This window comes from Seriola lalandi, unplaced genomic scaffold, assembly GCF_002814215.2.
Source record: "Seriola lalandi dorsalis isolate HSWRI2012SDOR001 ecotype SW California unplaced genomic scaffold, Sedor1 jcf7180002054502, whole genome shotgun sequence".
NCBI lineage: Eukaryota > Metazoa > Chordata > Actinopteri > Carangiformes > Carangidae > Seriola > Seriola lalandi.
The window spans coordinates 225,479-252,036 of NW_019525055.1; the positions used below are offsets into that span (position 1 = coordinate 225,479).

At 42.8% G+C, this 26,558-nt stretch overlaps 1 protein-coding gene across 2 annotated transcripts in view; it reads right to left on the minus strand.

Moving 5' to 3' along the window:
* nsd1b (nuclear receptor binding SET domain protein 1b) overlaps window positions 1–26,284 on the minus strand; it is a 28,158-nt gene extending 1,874 nt beyond the window's left edge. The window contains exons 1-23 of one of the 2 annotated variants that reach the window (XM_087175802.1): window positions 26,116–26,284; window positions 24,177–25,084; window positions 20,738–20,876; window positions 19,757–19,929; window positions 16,404–19,536; window positions 15,030–15,142; window positions 14,628–14,883; window positions 13,245–13,345; window positions 12,322–12,364; window positions 11,784–12,043; window positions 10,288–10,425; window positions 8,109–8,232; window positions 6,408–6,608; window positions 6,130–6,309; window positions 5,597–5,753; window positions 4,344–4,549; window positions 4,043–4,155; window positions 3,442–3,588; window positions 3,042–3,164; window positions 2,806–2,922; window positions 1,706–1,847; window positions 1,143–1,249; window positions 695–896 (exon numbers count right to left, since the gene is read on the minus strand). In XM_087175802.1, coding sequence (XP_087031928.1) covers window positions 695–896; window positions 1,143–1,249; window positions 1,706–1,847; window positions 2,806–2,922; window positions 3,042–3,164; window positions 3,442–3,588; window positions 4,043–4,155; window positions 4,344–4,549; window positions 5,597–5,753; window positions 6,130–6,309; window positions 6,408–6,608; window positions 8,109–8,232; window positions 10,288–10,425; window positions 11,784–12,043; window positions 12,322–12,364; window positions 13,245–13,345; window positions 14,628–14,883; window positions 15,030–15,142; window positions 16,404–19,536; window positions 19,757–19,929; window positions 20,738–20,876; window positions 24,177–25,067 — 7,066 coding nt within the window. In that variant the 5' untranslated portion in view covers window positions 25,068–25,084; window positions 26,116–26,284. The other variant, XM_087175803.1, reaches the window with a different exon arrangement.
* Between the last annotated feature and the right edge of the window lie 274 nt (window positions 26,285–26,558).

Below are 26,558 nucleotides of genomic sequence, written 5' to 3' on the forward strand. Positions count from 1 at the left end.
GTGACAAACAATTTGACTCTGTTTTAATGTCTGGAGTTTGTATGTATGGAAGTTATCGAGAACTAAATATCAAATTAGCAAATTATTATTATTATATTACTATTTTAGTTATCCTCATTTCTGGAATTTCAGAGGGAAATATTACACTTTTTAGTACATTACATGTACTTGAAACAAATATGGCTACTGGATACTTCAGGAGGATCGAGGCTTTACATACAAAATATGTTCATAAAATATGATGCATCGTGGCGGATTGAACGAGCCAGCAGCATAAGAAGCAGTTAAAATGAGCCTCACCTCAACTGGCCACAACAGAAAATGCTGCATCCACAGGAATAACAAGTCAATGATGCAGTAGAACATGATAGGCGTCATTCTGCAATGAGTATTTTAAATCCTGACACGATGTCTATACTTCTACTTCTCTAACATTTGGAATGCAGAAAAAAAAGTATTTTCTTCTTATTGACTTGATTTGTTTTTTTAATCTACCCATATAGCTTCTACCACACCTGTGTTTCGCCCTTCTTTCTCTCTGACTGCGAAACATCCCAAAACGCCAAAAACAACTTAATTATTCTTCATCATGTTTCCAAGGAAAACCACACACAGACCGTACTAACACAAACACAAACACAAACAAACACCAAAACCACCTGCTGTGTTACAGCATCCACGCGGAGCCACTGACCTGCAGGCCTCTTGGTGAGGTTGAGGCAGTCGGCGTGGTAAACCTTTGGACATCCAGGTCTCTTACAGGAAACCATCTGTCCTCCGTCTCCGCAGCTGAAACACTCATCCTCTCTTTCTTTGGTCACCACCACCTTGTTCTTCTTCTTGCCGTGGCCTCTCCTCTTCATCTTCCGACCCTTGTCTTCGGATGGAGGGTTGTTCTGGTTGCAGGGGGGTGGGGGGGCAGGTTGATGAATAGTAGTAAAACAAGAACCTTAGTGGTGCTTTCATTGTTGTTCGTAACTAAAGCTAATTTTTATGAGCTGATCTTTCACCCCAACACTCCTTCACCTTCTCCTTCATCCACAGAGCAAAGAAATCGTCGACACAATTCCACACTTAACTTTTACCTCAATGAATTGTTTAACAAACCGAGTAGCATGTAATTTTACGTCACCACCCCTCACCTTTGGCCTGACGCCCAGGAAGCCGCTGCAGTTGGGTGCTCCACATTTACAGACTGTCTTCCCGTTCCCTAAACACTCCAGGTTGTAGTTGAAGGTAAGCTCTGTGCCTGAACAGACACACACAAACAACTGAAGGAGGCCGCAACTTGATCTGACTAACTCGTGCTAGCTGAATTCACTACGAGGCTTCATCAGTCTAATAACAAACCAAAAGACTATTTCAATATTTTTAAATTTCTCAAAAAATTTAAAAAAATCAAATATCCACACATACAGTTCCATCATTTACTTGTTTTCTCCATTTAACAGTTTTTTTTCTTGTTGCCCAAAGTGGATTTAACATACGGAATAAGGAAGGCTTCAGGGTTTTCACCTGTATCTTGCAGTATCAAGTATCTTACATATCATTTCATGTAGAGAGCACATATTTCAAAAGTGGATGCTCAAAATATGACACCAGGAAAAGTGAATGATGTTACTGATCGTTGTTGTTTTATAAAAACCACCCAATTAAAGTGGTCCTTTTTTTTAAATTTATTTCAACACTAGATGAAGCGGCGTACCTGCAGCAACGTCGACGAGAGCAAACAGTCCCACCCGGGTGTCTCCGCTCACCGTCCACTTCTGGGTCTCACAGTTCGGCTGACAGCTGTGGTTCATGAAGCGAGCCTCGTTCCCCTTCGGCCCAGCATCGATGATCCGGTCCTAACACACACACACACACACACACGCACACACACGCACACAAAGACGTTATAATATCTGTACTCTCACTCTGTGCAGCATACAGTGCACAGTACATATTCTTAACAGTTAAGTGGGCTCTATTTTCATGGTGCCTCTATGAACGAGTTTGGTATTTCTCCCTGACCTTGAAATTGACTTTGCCGATCTGTCTGATAATTTAGTGCTTGGTGGCAGTACACACTGGAGTTCCATTTAAATGAGGCACGGACAACAGAACAGAAGCACATCTGTTTCTAGAGGAAAGTCACTCAGGAGGCAAATTGGCGATCCTGTCATGAAGGACGAACTGCACCACAACTATGGAAGAATGTTTGAATAAGCTGTTTTTCTTGGGTATTTCTGTGCCTTTATTTACAAACAGTAGAAATAACAGGAAAGAAGGAGAAGAGAGACGTAACACAGGTTCCAATCCGACTTGAATCAGGGCCTTGAGGGTCATGGTCTGCATACTTGCCCCCAAGCTACTGGAGCTCTGTGTATATAAACAATTTAATGAAACACTCTCCAGCCAGTAGATGTGTTAAGATCAGAACCTGAGTGAGGTCCAATTTATAATCAGTCTAATTGGGAAGAGTTTTGTTTTACTTCCACCGGTCTCGCGTCTGTTCAGTTTGAATGGATTTTGGATCGAGTCTAATTATCCTCTACTTCTATCTCTATCTCCGGTGGTTATGACAGAGATCGGGTTTCTTTATGCAAGTTGTGTTTAGGTAAGATTTTCCATTATTACGCACTTCAAGATACAAACAGGAAAGCACAGTTATTTTTCCATTTTTGATGATCTTAAATAACAAAAGTCAGACCAGTTTTTAGTTTTCTGTTTCAGGCTCACACTGATAGTACATTCATATGTGAACAAGCATGTATGGTTGTGTATCCATTTATAGCATTAGTACAAACTGCAGTCAGTTTGTACCTTGTCCAGAGTTAACATGTAGAAGTTACAGATGTCGTTCTCCTGTGCGTGTCTGATCCTGGACCTGCACTCCTCCTCGTCGATCACCTCTCCGACGTACTCGCTCACAAACTGACCCTGGGAGAGAGCGACACGGGGGAAAGTTCATTATTTAGCTTCTGCACCGGTTGATGTAGAAGCGCCGGCGTTAGTAGCATTAGCATTGGCAGTGCTATTATTCATGGTGTTGTATTTACCTTCTTGATGTCATGGACGCAGCGGAGCCCCCAGCCTCGGGACAGAGTCCTGAAGATCTCCACCTGGCTGTATTGACGCTTGGTGAACGCCTGGTTGAGGCAGCGTTCACCCGCCGGGCAAACCTGCAAGTTCAGAGGGTCATCATCAAAATATCATATATGATGCAGGGGTACTTTACACCTGGCTGGATCAAACACACTGCAAGAGAGCAAAGGAAGCCATTTAAGACCACACTGTACTATATTTTTATAAATAAAGTGGATCAAATGAAGTTGTAGTAAAAGTTTAATTTAGTCTTGATTTGTGAAAATACTGTCCGCTGTCAACGTGCTTTATAATGTGTTACCATGGAGTTTCTTAATCATTGTGTGGGTGTGATGGAGGCGTTTCTGTGGGTACCTGTGGGTGGCATTCGTACAGCAGCATGCGGTTGATGCACTCTGAGTCCATCCCGCACGGGCTCTCGTCCGTCGCCTTACAGTTACAGCGCGGGATCTCCGATAGGTCGGCCGTAAAGATCTGAACCTTTCCTATTGGACGATTCACCTGAATGAGTCAGAGAGGTGGAAGCAAACATGAACTCTCCTCTGAACAGCAGACTGAACACATTCACGGCTTGTTACTGAGTCAATATATCAAATAATCTTTCAGGTCTATCAGACTTGATATTATTTAGTAAAACTTTCCATTATTTTGTTTTAAGAATACTAATGCTCAGTAAAAGAGCCTCATTTTGCTTGCATCGGACAGCAGCTCTCCAGAAGATACTTTACATTTTAAGTGCAGCAAATTAGCCTGGTTGGACAGATTTCAGTGTTTCTTGGAAGTGGCGTTATTGGATAAAACCCAGCTATGTATCTCGAAAGCTAAAGTGACGGCTATAATTTAACATCAAATTTTGGAACTCAAGCAGATACGACGGCTTCGCTTTTGAAGAAAACTTTCGCAGTATTCTGGACTGAAGAAAGACAAAGGTGGATCGCAAGTCTCCATCCCTGACCTTAATATGTTTGTACGGAGGGGGCTTCCTGTCGTTCTTCCTGTCCTCTTGAAGCTGCCGAAGCTCCTTCTCTGCCTGTAGCTCTCGAAATCGCACAGCTGCCTCCTCCAGAGCTGAGGAGGAAGATCGACAGCCAGAGAAGTCGGGTCGTCACACAAAGTACAAATTGGAGACAAAACAAATAACATATGAAACACTACATTAAAAAACTAAATTGACTCAAAAAAACAAAAAAAAACAAATGTCGAATTCCACTTTCAGGATCTGTTAAAGAAGCCATTTTGCTGAACGCACTGGATACCTTTCTTGTAGGTGGCATCGACACCTTTCCCCATCTTTTCTTTGCTGTTGGCGTCCACGTCCATATAAGGGAAGACTCTGGCCTGGTAGGTCCACAGGTAGTCGTTGGAGCCAAAGAAGTGAACAGGGAACTCGCCGACATCGTGCCTCATCCGCTGGATGTTCTCTGGGATGGTTTTGGGATGGCTGACCTCCGCTGGCCACCACCTTTACAGCGGTGTGGAAAAACACACACAAAAAAAAAAACAGAACTGTACAACAATGCTGGACTAAGGTTTTAATGAAAAGTGTCTGTTTACAGTAGTTATAGGAGTCATGTCTCCCCCTGATCTGTGTCTGTTTCAGATTTCTCATCATCTGTTCAGCCCACATCTGTAGGAAACAGAAAATGTTGGTTTCATTGGAGCATGATGTGGCTATATTCTTAAGAGACAACGAAAAAAAGTGATTTGTGTTGATTTTGAGTAATGATGAGAAAGGCTTTTGGTTTGATGGGATAAAGTAATTTGTTGTCGTAACAAGAAGATTTTTCTTGTTAAAATCGAATAATTTGGGATGTAGAACAAGCAACAATCATTTTCATTATTGATTACCATCTATTATTTCTTCAGTTAATCAATGAATCTTGAAATATGAAATGCCTAAGTAATGTCTCCAGATGTCTTTGTTTTTACAATCGTAGAAGATTAAACCAGAAAATATTTACTTTTGAGAAACTGGAATCAGTGAAGTGTTATACTTCTTCTTAAAAATAACTGACTAGAGGCTCTGTAAGGCTGCATGTAGGCACAGCTGAGTGATGACATCATCACATCAGCATGCTAACATGCTCACGATGACCATGTCTTCTTAGTTTAGCATGTTGGCATGCTAACGTTCACTAATTAGAACTAAGCAATTAGCAATTGCCATTAGTTTTGCAGGTAGTTCAGGAATCACTGAACTAAAGCTGCAACTCTTAGTGAATTAGTTGATAGAAAGACAATTAATCAGCAACTATTCTGACACTGAATTAATGTCCTAAAGATTCGATGGTTCCAAAATCTCAAATGTGAATATTTGCTGTTTTTCTTGGTCTAACATCATAGTAAATTGAATATTTTTGGGTCTATTTTTGGGACAAAACTTTTTAGAAGTCAGTGTCGAAAAAAAAAAAAAATCCCTAAAACATATCTTATTACGCAAGAAAAGAAGTCTGCTACAAAAACAGAAAAACTGAGCCTATATCAACAGTTTCTCCAGCTCGCCCCTCACCTGTACCGCCCAACTTTGACCCAGAGGATGTCCTTGTAGCGAGGTTTCTTCCCAGCTTTGCAGTCGTTGCAGTACCAGCTGCCTTTAGGCATCTCAATGTTCAGACACTCCCGGTGGAAGGCAGCAGGACAGGACTCGCAGCACAGCAGACTTCCCCCTGGAGCGCACGAGGAACAACAACATTGCTTTCACTGCTGATTGTTGTAGGATGTGTGCTTAGCGTTACCTTAGCGTTTGTTTAAGTCAGTCCTGCCCAACACCGAATAACAGACAGACGCAATTAGTGACTAGCTGGTGAAAAATGTTTAGAGGCTAAAGAGACAGATATTATACTCATGAGAAGAGTAAATAAAATATAAATTCAGAATGAGGAAAAGTGAAAAAAGTCAGACTATCCTCCCTTCAGCAGAAAGAAAAATTACATACATACATCTTTTTTTTGACCCCCCCCAATAATTTTAGCAAATTTTGACACAATCTGGGGCTTTAATAAATCTGGCCTGGTGCAGCTGAAATTACTCCTAAAGCCGTACCCTCTGTGCAGACGAAGCACCAACTGACGTTGACGTGTTCATGGTTCTTGACGCCGCGGCGGGGGGTGAAGTGGTTGGGACAGATGATGCTGTTGTTGGAGAGGACAACACTGCCCGCTGCCATGCAGAGGTCTGTAGCATGATAGGCCACAGGGCAGCGCACGCACCGTACCAGACGACCTGCAGACAAAACCAAGAGAACAAACGGACAGTCAGGGCCGTGGTCGGAGAAGACGGTAAAGGTGGCATCCGAACGTACCCAAGCGTCCTCTGTTTACCTTTAGAGATGGACACGCTGTTGGGATTGGTGATGAAGCAGGTGAGGCAGACGTGGATGGAGCAGCGGAAGCCTCGGTTCACAGGCGCAGTCGGGGCGAAGCTGGCGATACACTCCCCGTGGTAAAACTTCCCACACACGGGGATCATGCAGCGCCGCACATCCTCACTGCGCTTTTTACATACAAAGCAGGTGTGGATGCCTGGGAGGAAAAACAAACATTATACGAGTAATTTAGTCGTTGTGAGTATAAATCTTTAAACCTTACCAATACATGTTAGCACTTATCTGATAAGACTTTATTTTTATATTCTTTATTTATATTAGAACTATTAAAACAGAAACACACAGATTTGTTTGGATATTTTTAAAATTTGAAAACCTGTTTCCCCCCAACCTACACTACAAACCTCTATATCTCCATAGAAACAAATATTACAGACAATAATGAACGATAAACTAATCCATCAAAGAGACCTAAAACATAAAAAATTGTGTCTGGTGAAAACCGGCAGTAGTAGGTTTCACCATAAATAAGAATAATAATAGGCATACATTGACAGTGGGTTTTATCAGACAGGTACAGTGAGTATACAGCTGATACACAACATGTTCAGAGTCACTATCTACCTTCACCATATTGTAAAAATCTGCTGACTAGTGTTCAAATGTCAGTGAGTCACATGGACCCATAATGCAAGCATTTGTGGACTAGTGTGAGAGACCTTTTTTTTTTTTTTTTTTAAATGTATCCAAAAATACAGAAATGGTAATCTCACCATAATCTCACCCAACAGTCATTCGTTGGATAACTGTTGAAATCGTCCAGAGCTACAGATTGATATATATATGATTGATGACAGATTGAGGTTTGAGGATTGAGATGTGTTTGTGGAAAAGGCTCAGCAGCATCTGTACTGCCTTCGTCACTAGAGAATATTGACAATGTTTTATTCATCCTTTTCATTTATTTGCTGGTTTACTTCCCTCTGGTCAAAAGAACAAGAACTGATTGCATGTGGTTTTTAACCTTGGCTCTAAAATTACTGGCAACACAAAAATATCCCTAGTACAGCTTCATTACTGACAAGCCCTCAGAAAGGCGTGTAAGATCAAGATCAATGACCCCACACACGTCTTCTATGAATACTTGAACCTGATGCCATCATGCATTTTAGATTACCTGCATACAAAACAAGTAGAAGGAAGTCTGGTTTTATTCCAGAAGCCATTCGACTTGTGAACAGCCACAGTACAACAAATGGTCAGTTTACCCTCAACCTCGGGAACTCACTTTATTTATGATGTTTCAGTCCTCAGATCTTCATCAGGTAAAGTTATTGTACTATACTAGTCTTGCTTACAATCTGGAGAGCTCAATATGGGTTTTTTTTTTTTTTTTACAATTGCATGGGTGCTGGGAGGTGCTGTTGGCACTCTCTGATTGGTCTGTTTTTCCTCTGACATGTTTACTCATGTACGAACCTGACTTTCTGGTTTTCAACAACTTTGTGCCAAGTTTTAAAATGATCAGATGATATTTTACATAATTATAAAATGATACTTTGGTCCCACTAACACTGCGCCTTGATACTGTACCCTTTGCTTAATGTATCCATTTATTTAATTTAGATGGATTACTTTTACACTGCAGGGAATAAAGCTTTAACTGTAAAGCTGTGAAGTGTAAACAGAGACGTACCTGATTTGCATTCAGGACAGACGAACTTCCCTTTTGGCGCCTCAGCCAGAGAGATGCAGGGCAGGTGGAAGGCTCCACAGCACTGACCCTCACAGAGCAGCAGCTCTCCCGTCTTTTCACACACCTGAGATAAAAAACACATAGACACACAGACTTAGCATAATAAGAGTGATTCGAAGTAGCTGTGAAAGTGGTGCGCCCGGGTTCCGTTTCTTGTAATCTGATGGGTTAAGTGTTAAGTTTCTATCCCTGGATTTTCACTGGGAATCCACAGGCTGATACAGTTTGTTCTCCGGGTGCAGTAAACCACTCTGGAACCAAACATCATTTAGCCAAGGCTAACATCCCTGCTGAAGACTGTGACCACAATGACAAAAAGAAAGCAAATGCTGCTGAATTTTCCACTTCCAGCAGGACTGTCGCGTCCCGTCCTGATATCTAGGTTATGTTTTCTGTTTTCATCATATTTGTTTTTCAATTCTTGTTTTATTTTGGTGTCTGTCTAATCAGATCTGATCCAATTTGGATATTTGGAATTCATCATCATGTCATCACAGGACAAATAACTGCACAGTTCTGGCTGTCTTTTTTCTTCTCGTTCCTTTCAGGCTTGTTTGTGAACCGTTCTTCTTCTTCTTCTTCTCCTTCGTTTATCCGTGTTTTTTAACGCTTCCGGGCGTCCCCTGATAACCACGGTAACCCCGTGTTTAATGTCACAACACTATGACCTTTGGGTAATTCCCTCAGGCAAAGTCTGCAGAAATGTGGATTTACGTAAAGTGTGCACAAAGGGCTGTGAGGGTGGACATTGGGATTGGACAATGATGTCTGTGTGCTCCCTGTCACCTGTGCCAGTTCGTCTTAATTCTTAGTAGCAAGCGTTCCAGCATGTGTGTAATCTGGTGTGTGTATGATCAGTTTCCTGATTTACCTAGCCTGTTGCTTCTTCCTTTGGATTTTTTTCTTGCCTTGCCTGACTGACCTCCTGTGTACCACCCTGCCTCTGACTACTGTTTCTTGCATTTTGAGTCCTCACCTAGTGGTTGTGATACTCACCAGTGGGGGTACGCGGTAAAACCCACTTTGACTTGTTATGAAACCTCACATTATATCGTTTAGAGGTTTATATGGAGAAGACATATTTTTTGTGTGTTTAATTAACCACTACAGTTAGAGAACCCCAGAAATGTTAGACATCTGCTGTGCTGCCTGCTGTATACGCTCACACTGTTTACTTTCCTTAAGTGGGGCTGCTGGACCCTAAACAACAGTCTGCAGGAGGTGGGATAGTAGCGCTGCTACAGAGGTAAACACCAGAGATGCAGAGAGCAAGAAGGACATGAGAAGGTTCAGTTGAGAAGGATTTAACCTAAACAACATATTAACAAGATTTTTATGCCATATTTTCCTCTGTTTTATAAGAGATAACAGCAAAAACTTAATGCAAAATCACTATATCATCACAAAACCACCACACAGAGAGGACACTGTGGCTTACATCAGCTGAATAAATGTCAATGACTGATCTATATGGTTTGATTGAATATGATGTCATCCCTGTGATGTAATACGCTGTTGTACCAAAAAAAAAAAAAAATCAAATACGCAAACGTGAATCGGAAACACTGACCTACTGGAAGAGTCTGCTTTTATCTAACCAGTGCAGTTTGACACAGGTCCTCCCTCAGGCTGTTTGACTCCTGGTTCAACACTCCATTAGTTGAATAAAGAGCTGACTCTTCCAGTATGTCTTCCTGTATGTTAGTTTTGCCAAAGTTACTTTTTCACACGTGGTTCTTCGTTAATTAATTGAACACCTACAGTAGTTATTTGGTGAAGTATGGTGAAATTCAGTGCACAGCAACATCTGACCGCAGCTTCCCAACCGGAGCTGATTATGTAACAATTACACGCTCTGTGCTAAACACAAAAGAGTCAGAACACTCTTTGTTTGTAGCTGTACAAATAAACAGCATATAAAGTCCAGCTGTTCCAGAGGTTCTCATGATGACTGTATTTATTAGCAAACCCACATTCTCACCACTGGTTTAGCCTCCGAAGATTAGTTCCATCACCGCTACAGTAAACCTTGAACTCCAGACTAAAGGAAAGTTACATCTTGTGAGAGCGAAGAGGACGCATCTCTGAAGAGGATTTCACATGAGTGAATTGGTCTCACCTGACATATGTTCTCCTTCATGGAGGCAGGGCCTCCTCGGTCCCCTATGATCTTCCTCGAGGGTAAAAGTGGGTCGTCGCACAGCGACAAATCGTCCTTCATGGAGGAGAAGCTGTGAGCCAAGCTGGACGGGTCACCCTTAGGAGGCAAAGGGAAAATTCACTGTTCTAAAGCAATAAATCAGAGCCCACATTGTGTGCCAAGTGCAGCCAAGTGTCGTCTTCATCAATCTTATTTAGCAAAGACACATGGCTGAAAAATGAAAATGGTGGCTAATTGGACTTGTTACCAAGTCAGTCCTGCCACATCATTGTATAATGCCTGTAAGAATGGCATCTTGCACATCTTGCACTCTTCAAGGAATAACCTCTTTTTTTGTGCACCATGCCGGTGGGTAAAATTATTTCTGTAATGTCACTGTGTCTTGGGAAATACACCATCACAATATTAAAATATTTCTCAAGCACAGCCATGTAAAATAATATAATATAATACTTGGGGATTATGAGTCGAGGCTTTGCCGATATATTTTATCGACATCGCATAGATGAGATAAAGAGAATGAGTTTGTGTTCAAAGAAAAGTTTTGCTCTGCTCCCATTAAAGGATAAGTCTGAGAAAGTTCCACATTCTTCTTAATGTCAACAAATCCCATGAGAAACAAAACAACAATTCCACTAACAAGTACATGTCTGTGTATCCAAGCCTGATATACTGTATTACTGTTGTCTGAAAACTATAAAAAGCACATCAGTGAGTCACGGAGTTACACTGGCTGACATGTTCCTTCATTACCGTGAACACACACACACACACCCCGGCACAAATCCACGACTAAAATAGCCCCCAACAAATCCACTTACGTTACTGTTACTGCTGCTTGAATAATGTGGCAGAAAAGAGAATATTGCCAGTTTCACCATTTAATCACTCTTGATTCGTGCACAATATCTGACGCACTGTAAGAGCAATGTTTTATACAGTTACTAAAAAAAAACCTGTTGGTTGTTGCAGTGATTCAGTTTTTGTCAAGCCTGGACATCAGCCAGACATCAGCAACAGTCAGCAAGGGGGGGATACTCCCACATTCTTGTTTCCCATCGTATAAGAGACCGGATTGTTCTTATTTCAGGGCTCTCACTTCGTAGGGGCCGCTGATCTCTGTATGAGTGCTGAGGCCATTTGCAAATGTTATATTTTGAATAAAACCCACAAAGGCGGGCCTGAGCCTTTATCTTGATAAAGACTTCATTGATAAAACACTTTTAGTCCTCGTCCTGAAAGTGCAACCAAACTTGTGTGTGTCTGACAATTTATGGGCAGTCGACCGATATCAAATTTATCAGAGTGAAAGAACAGCCGGTGGGAAAACTAATCTTCCTCAGTTTGTGCACAGTCACAGTAAATCATTTGAATCACATACACACACACACACACTCACATACTCTATGAACAAGAGAAGAACAAATCTGTGAGTAAAAGTAAAGATGTCTGACCTCTGACTCTGCGGTGTCCTTTTTGACCTCCTGAGCCTTACTGTCCTCTGGCTGAGGAGCCTCGACGTCCGTTGACGCTGCCTCCACCCGGCTGGGTTCGGGTGGAGCTGGCGCAGGAGTGGTCGGTGCCGGAGTGCTGGGAGCGAGACTGGTCTGAATGGAGGGCGTGGGTGTGCGGGTGGGAACCTCTGGGGTCGTCAGTGTGGAGGTGGATGCTGTAGGATGCTTACTCTTTGATTTTAAAGACGGTGGCCCTGGATCTGGGTGATGTGAGGAAGAGGCGTTAGAATCCGTTTTCACAGACAAGACAGAAAAACTTCATGAGATTTAAAACAGCAAAATTTATCCAACAGGGCTTTTCTTTAAATCATCTCATGTCAGGACATATGATTTCAGTTTGCTTTGCTTCAAAATACTGCACAAATTCAAAGGAACAAAAGGAAATTACTTTCGGAAAAAAATAGATATGACAGTTTAAACTGTGCAGTGAACTGCACCTATACATTTAAAATATACTGTAATGAGATGATTTACTGACCTGGCTGAGGGGCAGGATTTGAATTGTTCTTCAGTGTTTTGACCTGTGACCATAGAGAGAGAAACATTATCAAAAGCTATATAACTGTATAATATTCAGACATATTCATCCAACACCATCGTTACAACCCCCATGCTCTACATTTTGGAAAACACTGTTCCCATGCTTCTTTGGTGGATCTCAGCAACAAAAGACTTTCTTTAGCCTATAGTTGTTCACATTTTCCCAAGCTGACACCTCTAAATATATGTCGAATTAGCTATTAGCAGTTCCAGTTTGCAGTGAACCCATGGACGTACAGATAACTAGAAGAAGACTTAAAAACATAATGATTCTCGAGCAAGTCCTGAAGTTTTCTGTGATTTCTAAGCAGGTTAATGGACATTTATTTGCGATGGCCATCAGAGATAATACTATCCTTTAACTCATACTGAAACGAAAGATGTGCGTATCATGTCTGTATGTTCAGGTTTGCCTGATTTATGACTCTACGGTGTTTGACGCAAATTGCGACAATCTGGACGGTGAGGGGTTTTAAAGTACCTGAACTGCCTCAGTGAGCTGTGTGTGTGCCGCTGCAGCTGATGACCGTGTTGGTCATGTATGTCTTTGCACCACCCATCAGCTCTCCTGTGCCCACCTTGGGATGCACCCCTCACAGTTTGAAAACCTCAGATCTAATGCATTTTAAAGAAAATACTTATCTTTGTGAAGCTTTAAATGTTGAAGTTTTGTTGACACTGTGTCAGAGAGGAGCTGATTAAAGTGAAGGCTGCAGTTAGTGTTACTGTTCCAATGGATTGTACATAATTATACACAACAAGGGCAGAGAACATTATGAACACCTCTCGATGCATATGAGCTTCACACAGGCAGGATTTATTGTACAGCTGCTGTACACACAACACATGTCCATGCTGTACCTTCTTCTTGGGGCCTGTAGCAGCCTCCGCCTCCAGACAGTACTCCAGGATCTTCTGAGTGGGTTTCCTCTTCCGCTTCTTCTCCAGCAGAGGAGCGTTTCCTGTCAATGAAACGTGCCAGCCAGGTTAGCATTAAGCATACAGAGGCTCATCCACATTTTCAAAAGAGTTTGTCAAAGTTTGAAGAGGCTTTATTCAGCACGATTTAAAGTAAACAGTATAGAGCCGGCACAAGCAGATTAGTCAAACAACAGAAAATTAATCTGCAACTGTTTTGATAACTGGAAGTTTTTCTTAAAAAAAACAAAAAAAAAAAAACAGTTAAAGCTTCTCAAAAGAGATGATTTTCTGCTTTTCTTTGTCATATAACTCCTTAACTTTTTTTTTTTTTAAAAGAAATAAGTTGAATTAAAATAAGGATTATTATTTCTGTATGTGGACTTACAAAAACTGTGCAGATAGCTACTATCGCTTTCTAGGAAGATGACACATTCTTACACATTCACATTCTTAATCCCTGCCTTCTAAGCTCTGATTGGTCGAATGTTTCTCCAACCAGCGACCACAATGAGCACAACAACAGACCTATTGGAATTGCTGACGTCATCTCCATTTAAACTAAGCAAACTCTCAGACAGTGCATGACAGTACGACACAGTGTATCACAAATGCTGCTTTGTTCTTTTTTTGTTTGGCTTCAAATCAAGGTTTAGTTAGCTTTAGCCTGCTGTGACCCCAGCCACACACACACACACACACACACACACACACACACACACACACACACACACACACACACGCACAGAAAAAATCTTGAAATATTATGAAAATATTATATAAAATATAAAAAAATAACAGGTGAAGGCTTGATAACTCTTGTTGCTTGTTAGCTTAGCCAGTTGATAGCTCCTAGGAAGAAACCTGAGTGATCAAAAATCTGACAGGCGTGTGATGTGGAACAGCAGTTAAGTCTTCACTGAATGCTGCTGACTGACACAATACTAGGTTTTAACGCACGGCACAAATGATGAATGAGAGGGTGCTGAACTGAATGTGCTGTCAGGAGATGCGCTCCAGTAGCCGCGCGCTGAAAATCGCTGATCTGAGACCAAATCCATGCACAACAATATTCAGAACAGGCGCACAACATGACAGCAGCCGATGAGCCATGTTAAGTAAAAAAAATACCCTGAACATGTCCTTATCAATCACGCCACAGGTGTTGTTGACAGGAGATACAGTCAGGCGCACTGACCACAGTAGAACAGCACACACACATTTCGTAATAATGGTCATACCCCCCCAACCGAGTAAACTTGCAATTGAGTTCCTTCTGGGGGAAGCTTCGAATGCAGTCAAGTTAAAAAAGAAACACTGCCTCACCGCTGTCTTTCACGAGGCCTTCTGACAGCAAGGGTTCAGCTTCGGGAGGAGGGGTCAGTGTGTCGATGGAAAGCACAGGTGCATCTTGGGGAGCTGTGTTTTCAGTGCTCGGAATTTGTAGTTCAGAGGGCGTCGTTGCAGCGATTTCCTCAGGAGGTGGTGTCTGTATTTCAGGAAGCAAGTTCAAGGATGGGTGGTCATGTGCGTTCGTGTCCGATCCCGGGGGTTCAGACATGGAGGTAATGGGTTGAGCTGCCTGAGAAAACAAATGGTGTGACTTAAGTGGCAATGAGTGATACAAGTTTCACATGTGGTGATATTGGATGCTTAATGCCAATGCCAGTATTATGCTCATATAACAACATGTAAGTTACAACAGATCTTACTTTGTATGATTTTTACCTTTCCAATCGACTGGAGAGGCTTTTTGGTTTTCTTCCTTGTGGAGAAAATCTGGTCGTACTCTTCAGTCCATTCAATCAGCCTCTTGCTTGGTTTTCTTATTCGCTTATGTGCTGAAAAAGATTTACAAGGAAAGACACTAGCTTGTTGTCTTATTCCCATTGTTTATAGTCTGCAAAACATAAGAATTCCTTCTTGTTTATTCTGAAAAACACAGGCCTTTATCGATTTAATTCAACTGATTGTTGATAATACACCAGGAGTCCTATCATTTCTATATCAAGACACCTTTAAACTCGACAGTCTGCTGGTTATATGTGTATAACCACAGATTTGTCCTTTGTGCTGACTGTACAAACTGGAGAAACAGAGGAGCATTGTCAGTAGAGGCAAACCAGACAGGGCCCCCCCAATGGTCCCTCATATTAGCACATTTTGCAATGACAAATATAAACCCCCTTAAACCTCCCAGAAAGACACGACAGTGCACTGCTGCCCCCCCACCCCCCACCCCCACCTAAGTGGAGTCCCTGATGATGTATGCTGTAGTGATTCAGGGAACATGTGTAAATTGTAGCATCTGTATGTGTGTGTGAGTGGGGGTGGGGGTGGGGGCTTCAATAGGCTACTTTGCCTGGGGCCCACCAGAATGTAAGATCGCCACTGTGGAGAAAACACTTGCTCAGTGTGAATACATCCTTAAAGTCAGGTTAAACTCACAAATGGTTATTAGCCCCTTGGTCTAATCTAAGTCTAGTAAGGTGACATTTGCCTAATATTTAATCTAGTAAGAATGAGGTATTAGGTTGCACAGTGCACTGTCTGCAAACATTTCTGGTATGGAAATCACTAACTAGTAAACACTGTTACACGGCAGATGGAAGCAACGTTTACCATTTCTCTACGGCATACAAAACCCGTTACCAAGATGAGCATCAAGCCTGCTGTTCAAGCCTGCTGCTTCTGCCGTTACTGATGCTGTGGCCGACTTTGATCTGTCAACAGCACAGTCCACAGTCATTCTCAAAGACAATGACACTGTGGGCCCCAAGGAGACAATATCGAGACAACTATCACACAAACTCCACCTCCATCTAACTCCATGTAAACAGGAACTATATTGTTTACATGAAGCCCAGCTGTTGCTAATTTATACATTACACCCCTTATATCGGTCTCTATATATGTGACCTAACAGTCCAATTGTTAAATGAACCCTCCTCATTCATGTTATCCCACTGGGCAGTATGCTGGACATTTACTGCAATGTGATCAACTTGAAAAGTTTGGCATTTGAGGCTGGTCTTTGTGCACATTTGTGTAGAACTACGGGTCAGATTGTGCTTCACAGTTTTGGGCAGACTCTGTCCTTACCTGTTGGAGCCTTGTCGCGTCCTCCAGCATTGTTCATCAAGCTTGTGTTAGTCTCAGTGCAGTCTGCAACAAGGCCATTCGGCTGTCCCAGACACAGCGTAGTGTCGGACCCCCGCTGCTCCAAAGGCACCATGTTCTGTAGATTCTCATTTACTCTGTTCCACCTCTCTTCCCCCTCCTCCTCCCGAACCACTGCTTCACCACCTCTAGCCTGCCTCTCCCAGCTGCTGGCCGGCATGCCCAACAAGGACTGGACTCTTGATGAGCTATCCACTCCTGATGAAGAGTCCACTGTTGGTAAGGATGCAATTCCTGGTGAGGACTCCAGTCCTGGGAAACCAGGTCCAGACCTGGCAGGACGACAAGGCACTTTGCGGTTGGCTTTCTTTTTCCCTCCTGTGCAGCTGCCCCTTCTGTTATAGGGCCTCTTCAAAATCTGACTTGTGCTGTCTTGTGTGAGTTTGTTTTTTTCTGGACTTGAATTTGAATTGTTACTGACATGTCCAATTGGTTGATCTGGGCCTGTGGGTTTAGCCTCCCCAGGCATCACTAACGGCTCCTCCTTAACATGTGCACTTGGTGGCCCGATCTCCAGTTCTAAGGGGGCCCCTTCTCGCTCTCTAGTGTCATGCAAGTCCTTCAACATCATGAGAAAAGTGCTGAACTTGTAGTTTGTGTTTGCTTTGAAAGAGATGGGCTTACCATCGCCCTCATTTGTCAGAGACTGGAAGGACACCTGCTTCACGTTTTTAAAGGCATTCATAAAAGAAAAAGGGGAGGAAGGTGAGGATGAGGAGCATATGTCGGAGGACTGATCTTCCTTCTTTGCTTTTACCTTAGAAGTAAGGGGTATGAAGTCCATCGGTGGAGTTGAGGATATAGAGAGGTCTTCATCTTCGCTCTTGACATCAGCTTCAAAGTCAGTTGAATCAGAGAGCATCAAAGGGGTGCTGCTACAGCTAGACAGTGTGTCCTGATCACACTCACCGTTGTCATTGTAATGAGATTTAAGAGATTTCCTTTTAGTGCAAGAGTCTAGTTTGGTCCCTGGATTCCAAGTGGAGTTACGCGCAGAGTGGCGCACGAGGTCCTCTGCTTTTTTGAACGGTTTTAAGGTTTCTTTCTGCTCAGCTTCCTTTTGGGCTTTTTCCTTCTTCTTCTGCTCTGCCTCCTGCATGGCTTTCAGGGCTCTGGTCATCAGCCGACTGCTGGCTGGAAGGTGTGCAGGCTGCTCATGTATGACTTTATTCACTTCATCTGGAACCTGCTTTGATTTGTGGACAACCTTCTTGGATTTCACAGAAGACATGCCTTTGGAAACAGGAGCCTTCCTAGTTGCTGAATTCCCTTGCTGGTGAGAAGGCCGAATTGAGTTATATGATGTACTAGTGACAGAAGTTTTTCTTTGCGCTGAGCTGGCCAACTGCTCAGCAGACGTGTTTGTTACATCGGCGGCAGGAGTCTTCTTACTTTCTGACCGGTCTGACTGATTAGAGGACGTGGACGTCACATTGCTGGGTCTTACATCTAAAACTGGTATCCTCTCCGCCTCTGGGCTACCTGACCCATCACCAGAGTCACCTGCCACACTGGAGGCCACAACAGTTTTCCCTTGTGATGATTCTGATGAGAGATGAAGCACACCATTCCCACCACTTGCTTTTAACTTCACAACTGAAACCTTTATAGATTCTGAATTGAATGCCTTATCTAAGGAGACACTTGCCTTGTCATCCACCCAGTCTGATTGTTTCGAGGAAATTTTAGTCACATTATTATCTGGTTTCTTTTCTTTCTTTGTGCATCCAGTTTGGTCAGTGGGACTAATGGTTACACTGGACTTCAGGAACTTCTTACCTTTCATGTCCTTGCGTATTAATTTGACAAAGGGGAGCCTACACTTAGAGACCAGACTTGTCTGCTTTCCTAGAATTGCTAATGAGTCAGTATTGTCAGCATTTAAACTGGACACTGGACTTTTGTTACTTTCTTTTTCCTCTGCTTGATTGGAAATCCTGTCGATTACAGGGACCTTTTTATTAGCCATCATGTCAGGATGTTCAGTTCGACTGACACTCTTTACACTTTCTGACAACCTGGATTGGTCACTGAGACTAACTTTCATGCTGGGATCTAAGGCCTTTTTAACATCTGAGCTACCAAACTGATCAGACGTCGGGCCAATAACAGTGTCTGCTGTATTAGTGGGTGTCTGACTACTCTTTGAGTATCCACACTTGTCAGAGGGCACACCGGTCTCAACAGACACCGGGGACTTCTGCTTGTCTGACAGTCCTGACTGGTCAGCAAGACTGCCAGTTGTATCAGAACACTTACTGGCGACCGGGGTGTTTTTACACTTCATATTTCCTGACTGTTCAGGAGGCAGATTTGCTTCAGCAGGTACCAGAATCTTATGCTTGTCTGACGACCCTGAGTGGTCACTGGTCCCTCCACTAGAGGAGACACTTGTAACCAGCATCTTTTTACTGACAACTGACTGGTTCTTTTTCTTACACGACGCCTTGCTGAAGAGAGTGCGGTCTGGCATCGGACTGGTAGTTTTAGGTCGTCTGTCTTTGCCTGATTTACTGAACCAAAGACCACTTTGAATTTCTGGCTGCTTCTTCACCTCTTTGACAACCGTAACAGACAGCTGAGTCGGAACTAGCTTAGGTTGACGTTCAAGTGCTTTAGGACACAAAATCTTAGGGACTGAATCGAGGTCTGAATATGGGCACTCTCCATTCTCTCTATCTGATTGGTCAGGACTATTGCGCAGTGTCTTTTTAGAGTGTTTACTATTCATGTCTTTTGATGATTTGCTTGGTTTCTTCTTGCCAGAAGATTTCCTTAAAGTGCTTGGCTTTGCTGGAGTTGTTATTGGGGATGAAATAACTGGGGATGAAATGGATCCATTGGTCACGTGTGATGTCTCAGGCAGGGTGGAGACAGGCGAAGTGGAGGGAGGAAAGGTCGGATGGGCCTTGCTCTCTCTCTCCGGTGTGGAGCTCTCGTGGAAGGCCTCATCTATGGACGAAGAAACAGAGGAAGCCATTTTGGGTCTCTCCGGGAGAACAGATTCAGCTTCTGCCACACTGGATTTCCAGGAGTCCTGATAACGCTTCGCAATCTACAGGAAGGTAAAGAAAAACAATGACCAGGGTTTGTAAATGTCACAAGAATCTGTTCATGATCACTGTTGTAACTGAAGTTATTTTTCGAACAAGTCTGTTTCAAAGAGAAAAACTATTTTGTTTTTGCTTTCTACTGCTGTCTAACACTATGATCACCCAGCAATGATGATGATTTAGACAAACATTTTGTCAAGGCATTGATAAAACAGCAATTACAGTGTATTTGTAGTTCTGCTCCCTTTGCTTCCCCCTCCGGCGCAGTAGGGGGAGCTGTTCAAATTCAAAGCCTCCATGGAAAGTGTGAGTTGATTTTTCCTCCACCCAGAGGAGCTCCACAGGCTCACCAAAGGTCCTGACATGGTAGAGCCGACAGGGCCGGTCACTGGGCTCTAAGACAACAACAAAACATCAGCCTCAGCCTCATGAGACACAAATTAAAATCACATTAGCCTGCACAGGAAGTTAACACAAGAACATCAACAAGGCTTTAGGAAAGTTTGCAAGAACACTGAATTCTATAAAACTTCAGAATATCAAATATTACATGACCAAAATATTAATCATTAGGGGAAAAAATTTATGTAATATGCATTTGCTCTTAAATTTCTGCATTCCCCTGAACCTACTGAGATATTAAAACAATCCAGCAAAAGACATTAGTATTTGGACAGACTTTAACTGTAGCAATCCACCAAAACAAACACTTTTATATTATGAAAGCATAATATAGTCCATATACGTCAGTGGATGCAGGTGCTTAACAGAACCAATCTCAATATGGTTGGATAGTGACGAAGGAGATCCACTGGTTGAAAGTATGTTGTTTTTGTGAGATGTGCACTTTTAGACTATCATTTGATTATGTTTTGAAAACATTTCTAGCACAATGCTTCTCTCTGCTGGGAGGCTTGACCCAATAATGGCATATTCGAGAAAATGGAACAGTTTGCAACATAATAATTATATTTAATTTCTGAATGTGTCTAAATTATTATCTCAAGTAATCTTATTAAGCTTTTTTATGCAGTGGTCATTTTCATTCACTGATACAAAAGAGCACTGCTATTACCATCTGAGACCATGTCAATTAGCTGCTGACAAAAATAATCCATAGAGCATATCACACTGATGAAAGATACCCATACACAATGCATTAGTCAAGGTAAAAACAATAAGCCAACAATGTTTCAGGCCCACCTTTCACTCTGTGATAGATTCCCTGTACGGGGTCAATGATCACCTCACAGGGCCACCAGGGTCTTCGGCTGAACTTTGCCCAAATAATCTCACCCTCTAAAAACTTCACAGGCGGCAAAGGCTTTTTCTTCAGGCTGTTCTGCTGACGACAAAATGACAATGAAGAACACAAGTGCAATGAGATGTCTGAAAACTAGACAGGTCCGACAGGACCAACTGTGCTGCATCAGAGCTCATCTCAACATGATATATGTCCATCGTGAGCCACTGCATTTCAATGTGCAATTACTCCATTGTCAAAGACATCAACGTAGAAATGTTGCATAATCCAAAATGCGAAGTAATGGTGATGTCCGCCTGTTTATCAAAACTGTTATGGAAAATCGTATTTCATAATCATATGTTTGGCCTTGTTTGAGCTGTCTAGGCCTCTATGAGTCTCTGTGTAAACTGTTGTGGCAGGAAATGTGAACCCACTGTGAGGTGTATGCCTACAGACATCAAAGATGCTTGAGGCAGCAATGCTGATTTATATGGTGAGGAGAAAATGAGCACAAAAGGTCCACTTAATAGCTCTCTCCATTCAGTGCTGAATGTAGGTCGTGACATGCAGTTCAAAGATATTTAGCTACAGGCTCTGTTTAGATTCTCCTCACCACATACTGTGAGCTTCTCAACAGCCAGGAATGAGCATTCATGTCTTGGTATTGGTTTGCTTTCCATCAATAATTTTCACCTGACTATAGAGTAAAGAAAACATAGAGGGAGATGACATTCACATTTGTCAGGCAAAGACAAAATGTGAACTGTAGTTTGTTTAAAATCATCTGCTATACTGTTCACTACCTTTAATGTTCTTGTTGATTGTGAGTCGACGGTTTCAGCTTCTGACCAGTGCTCTCTACAGACTTTTTTTTCTGTGATCTAAATCCAGCTCATCACCTCTTACAGGTTTCAAACCACAGTATGAAAATATCACAAACTGGTAGCACTTGTGGCTTCTATTTCCCCCTCAGTGTAAACAGGAGTAACTGCTCACAGCAGCAGGTCGTGTGGACTGGTGGGGTACATGAGCAGGAGCTATGACTGGTATGTAGCAGAATCGGCCAGAGGGCCAATTTTGGCTGTTGCTACGATGTAACCCTGGCTGGGGCATTTTAAAGGAATTGTTCAACATTTTGGGAAATTCACTTTATTGTATAGAGTTACATTAAAAAAATAAATTAATCGATACCACTCTTGTTTCTGTCGCTTAAAAGGAGAAGAGTGCCAGTTTTACACATCAGAGTCTGCTCACACGTCTTGGTGAATATGACCGCACGTGTGAAAAACAGTTGTATACCAGCACCTCTGTAGCTCAGTAATTAACACATTATATCGCCGTTAAATCTGCAGACAGATAGAGTTGAAAATGAGAAGTCATGGTTTTACAGGGAGTTAAAAAAAAAAATAAACGACAGACTGATGACAGGATAGCATCCAACCGGACTTTTGACACAGGTTTTAAACGGGTAGTTGCTTTAGTCAGGAATGGGTGTAAGACTCTTTCAGATATAGGAAGTGTAAAATAAAATGTATACGTTTCTTGTGACCTTGTTATCAGAGCCCATAATCTCAATCAAAAACTGCTCATTGCTTCCTTTTTGTTCTACATCCACATTTGAACACTGGAGGGTTTGAGTGGCTGTGAATGACAGTAAGAGAAGCACACGTGTAAACAATAAAATCAGCGATGATTAATTTAATTTAGCTGCTTCAGTTTCAGGGCTCTGGTATTGTGCACGATGGCTCACTGTCACAGTGTCATGGTTTACTGGAACTGAAAACTATCATAGTACATTGACACTTGAATAAAACAAACCCATTGTTAATGTTATCAGTAACACGTCTACCTTTCCTGCTGTGACAAGTCAGAATATCTGCTGTGCTCGCTTCGTTCACATTGGTTGCCCTATGAGCTCATTTGAATGGTCTGTGCTTTACTGTCATTAGTGGTTGTTTTCTTGGAGGAGGCAACACATGCTGAAACACTGATTCACATCAGTAACATTGAAATGACTCCATCAGAGTAATGGGCGTGCTGCTCTTTCCTTTTTCTTTAGAATTACTATCACTAATAAAAAATAAAAAGAATAAAAAAGCAGAAACAGAAGCAGAGCCTGCAAAAATGTTGTTTACTTGTGAGTCAGCCCCTTATTAGAATAGGTCAGAAGTAAGTCTGACAGCATGGACAACTTAACTGCTTGATTTTGATCAAATTTGTATGTGTTTTTTTGTTTTGATGCCCACATGTTTTCAACACAATAAATACCTGTATATGAAAGTGTCAGTGTACAGAAATATAACAACCGTGCTGATGGGACAATCTGAGCTTTGGCAATGTTAAAAAGAAATTGATAGTGCAACACAACAACTGTCAAATTAATGCATTTTGTCACTCTCATTATTGTTTATCTTATTTCTACTTGGGGACTAATCATGCTTGAAGTTGTCCTATATGTATGTAAATGTAAAAATGTTGCCATGGACTCAGTGAGTTATGCTGTGGGCCACAACTGAAGCCCTGTTTTTTCAGCCTATAATTATGTACTTTTTGGCAAATTGACACCATCAAAAGCATGTCGAATTAGCTATTAGCAGTTTCAGTTTGTGATGAACCCATAGATACACAGACAATCTATTGCTGGATTACCTCAATACTAAAAGACAAAAAACCAAACAAAAAAAAAAGTGATAATTCCCCGGCAAGTTCAGGAGCCTTTTTTTCTATGATTTGAGATAATATAGTTCAATAGAGTTCAAGACAAACTGATTTTTTAAAAATATGTATATCATGTCTGTGTGGTCATCTTTGACTTTGTGCCTTTTTGATCCAAATTGCTGCAGTTGGGCACTAAGAGATTTTAAGTACCATATTTGCCTCCATGAGCTGTGTGTCTAAGCCACTGCAGCAGCTGCTGACCGTGTAGGTGAGCCGGCCAAGTCAGCGACCACTCTACAATAACTAACTTCTGCTGTTACTTATTGTAGATCTGTATCGCACCCCTTCACCTCACAAACATCTGGAGTAGCTGAATGTTTTCCTGTTTTTTTCCTGTGTTTATCAGAGCTACAGTTGTGGAACCATAACCTGTCTATATCTACAATGACCAATATTCTGTTACGACCAGTCAAAAGTAGTGAGGTGTTCCTTGTCATGCTCAGGAGTTTGTGTTCTTAATAGTTGTGATCCAGCACCACAATAGATATTCTCTGGTCAGGTGAATGTCAGTCGTCCTTTGACAGAGGGCCATTTTTGAAACGTTACAATGTTGTCTCAGTACACCAGAAAAAAATGGTTGTATGCCTGTCTAATAGTGCTGTTGCTATTGCTAAAGAAAACCTGACAATCAGGTAATGTGTGCCAAGTTGACGCAGGGTAATAAGGGGTAAAACTTGCCATTGAATGCCTTGAGGGACTATCCACAAACAGGAACAGATCGGTGTCGCTCTCCCACTCATCCTCTGAGCCATCCCAGTATCTCCTGCGTTGACCCGAGGACTGGGACCGGGTGACGACCTTGGCTGACGACAGGGTAGCATCCTTAGAGTCCGAATTTAAGTCTCCAGGAGTGGACTGAAGAACATTCCCCGCCCTCCCATGTTTGTCCTGCAAGCCTCCCATGGGCGACACCGCCTCTCGCACTTGATCATTGTCGTCATCCTCAAATAAGGAGGACTCAAAATGGAGGAGGCCATTAGCGAAGGGGCTGTTGCTATCAAGGGAGAAGGCCGGGCTAGGCGGGCCTGAGAAACAACCTTCTGTCTTTTTCTCTGAGGTGACAGGATCGCTCCGATTGGCTGGTGGCGCATCTCTACTTCCAGTTTGGACCTCGGGTTGTTTTTGTCTAGCAGAAGAATTACCAAAGCTTTTCTCCCTGCTTGTATTTTGGGTGCCAGAATAATCCCTGCTAGTGCAATCAGCCCAGGAGTCTCTCTCCATCTCCTTCCCCCTCTCCTTCTTCTTATGCACCCCCCACTCCCAGCTCCTGTCTGGTTCCCTCACCGGCAGGACCAGGTCAGGCTGGCTCACCATGGTGGTGAGATGTTGTAGCCTCCTAAGAGGACTGTAGGAGGAGGAAGAGGAAGAGGAGGAGGAGGAGTGGTCCCTTTGTGTGAACCCATAGACAGATGCATGCTTGAGAGAGGAGGTGGCAGCAGACATGGTTAGGCCAATCCTGTGGTCATGGTGTCTGGTGGAGCAAGAGTGGGTGGAGAGGTCACGGCCAGGGGTCAAAGGGCAGTTGGACTGATGAGTCTCCCTGCCAGGGCCTGCATAAGGCCCACTCATGCTGGCATGGTTCCTCCCTGAAACAGAAATGAAATCATCAGTGTGAACACTGCATTCTTGGACAAAGAGATGTCAGTTTGGATGACTTTAAAGCATAAACTTCACTGTTTGTCTTAAACCAAACCTCATTATAATTTGCTTGGAATAATTCCTCCACCAACTGCCTGAGGCACTCAATTGTGATTTAAGGTTATTTTCAATGACCCTCCAATAATATTCCTTTAAGAAATTCCACACATCCATGATTTTGGTTTAGCATGTTTCTACAATCTGTCTTTCATTCAGTACTGTCATAGCGTTGATGCAGCTTATCTAAAGTTAACCCAGGCAGCTGGTAATGAGATATTTTTAAAAGTAACAGAAGAAAGGCACAGCTCCCACATCAGATCCGTAAACACAACACAATCTGCCGTCATATGATGTCAAAATAAAAGCGTAAACACACTCACTGGCGACGAGCGGATCGACCTAATGTGACATTTTAGCAGAGATTCTGCGCCAGCACCGCAGCCCTACTGAAAAGCCTTTTAGGAAAAAAACAATTATCGCGATATGATGAAAATGACATCAAGCCAGATAAGGTCAGGAGCTTGTAAATTCGCACACAATAAACCCTGTGACATTATTATAGCGCGTCATGTGAAAAATCAACCCGACGTTAAAAACGCCGGCGCTGAATCCACGACCTGGAATTAAAATGGACCCGTTCGTGCGCGTGCACGTGTGTCTGCCGCGCGTGTGCGTAGGTGTGTGTATTTGTGCTTGCGTGTGTGTGCGAGTGTGTGTGTGTGTGTAGGTGTGTGCAGCTGTGTGTCGCTCGTGGCTTGCAGTGGCTCTATGATTGCACGAGACAGAAACACAAACGCCACAAAACATGCAACGACGACGACACACAACGCGTTCACGCACACACACTGGCTTGACACTCACGGACGCACACGCGTACTTCTACAAGGCTTCCCTTTCGACAGATGCAGGCTATGTGCATCAAACAACAAAATCACGCAGAAAACGCCAAATGACACGGGATCTGTCGCGAGAATCTTACCATTCCGGTGTCGCCCACCGCGAAACTGACCCTCAACCCGCTCATTTTGGCGTTTAAATGTGCCAATTTCCAATTTTTTGAAAGCGGATGAGGAGAGTCCCAGCGGCAATACTACTAGGCCTGGATCCTGTGAAACGTACTCACTCACTCACCCCCCCTCACCTCCCTCCTCCTCCTCCTCCTCCCTCCCCCCTCCTCCTCCTCTCTACATGCGCTAAAGCCTGGTCCAGCGGCCCCTGGAATAGAAATTCAGGCGTGTTGTGCTCCTCCAGCGACACTCCCACTTTTACTTTGTGATAAACTACAACTTTATAATTCCCCGTCTGAGGATCTCTGCTCTGTTGACTGGCTGTTTCCTGCCTGCACACTCTGCCTGCCCCTTGAAAATCAGTCTCTCTCTGCTGTGCGCACTGCCAGTCGTCACCACTGCCTCCCTCCCCAGC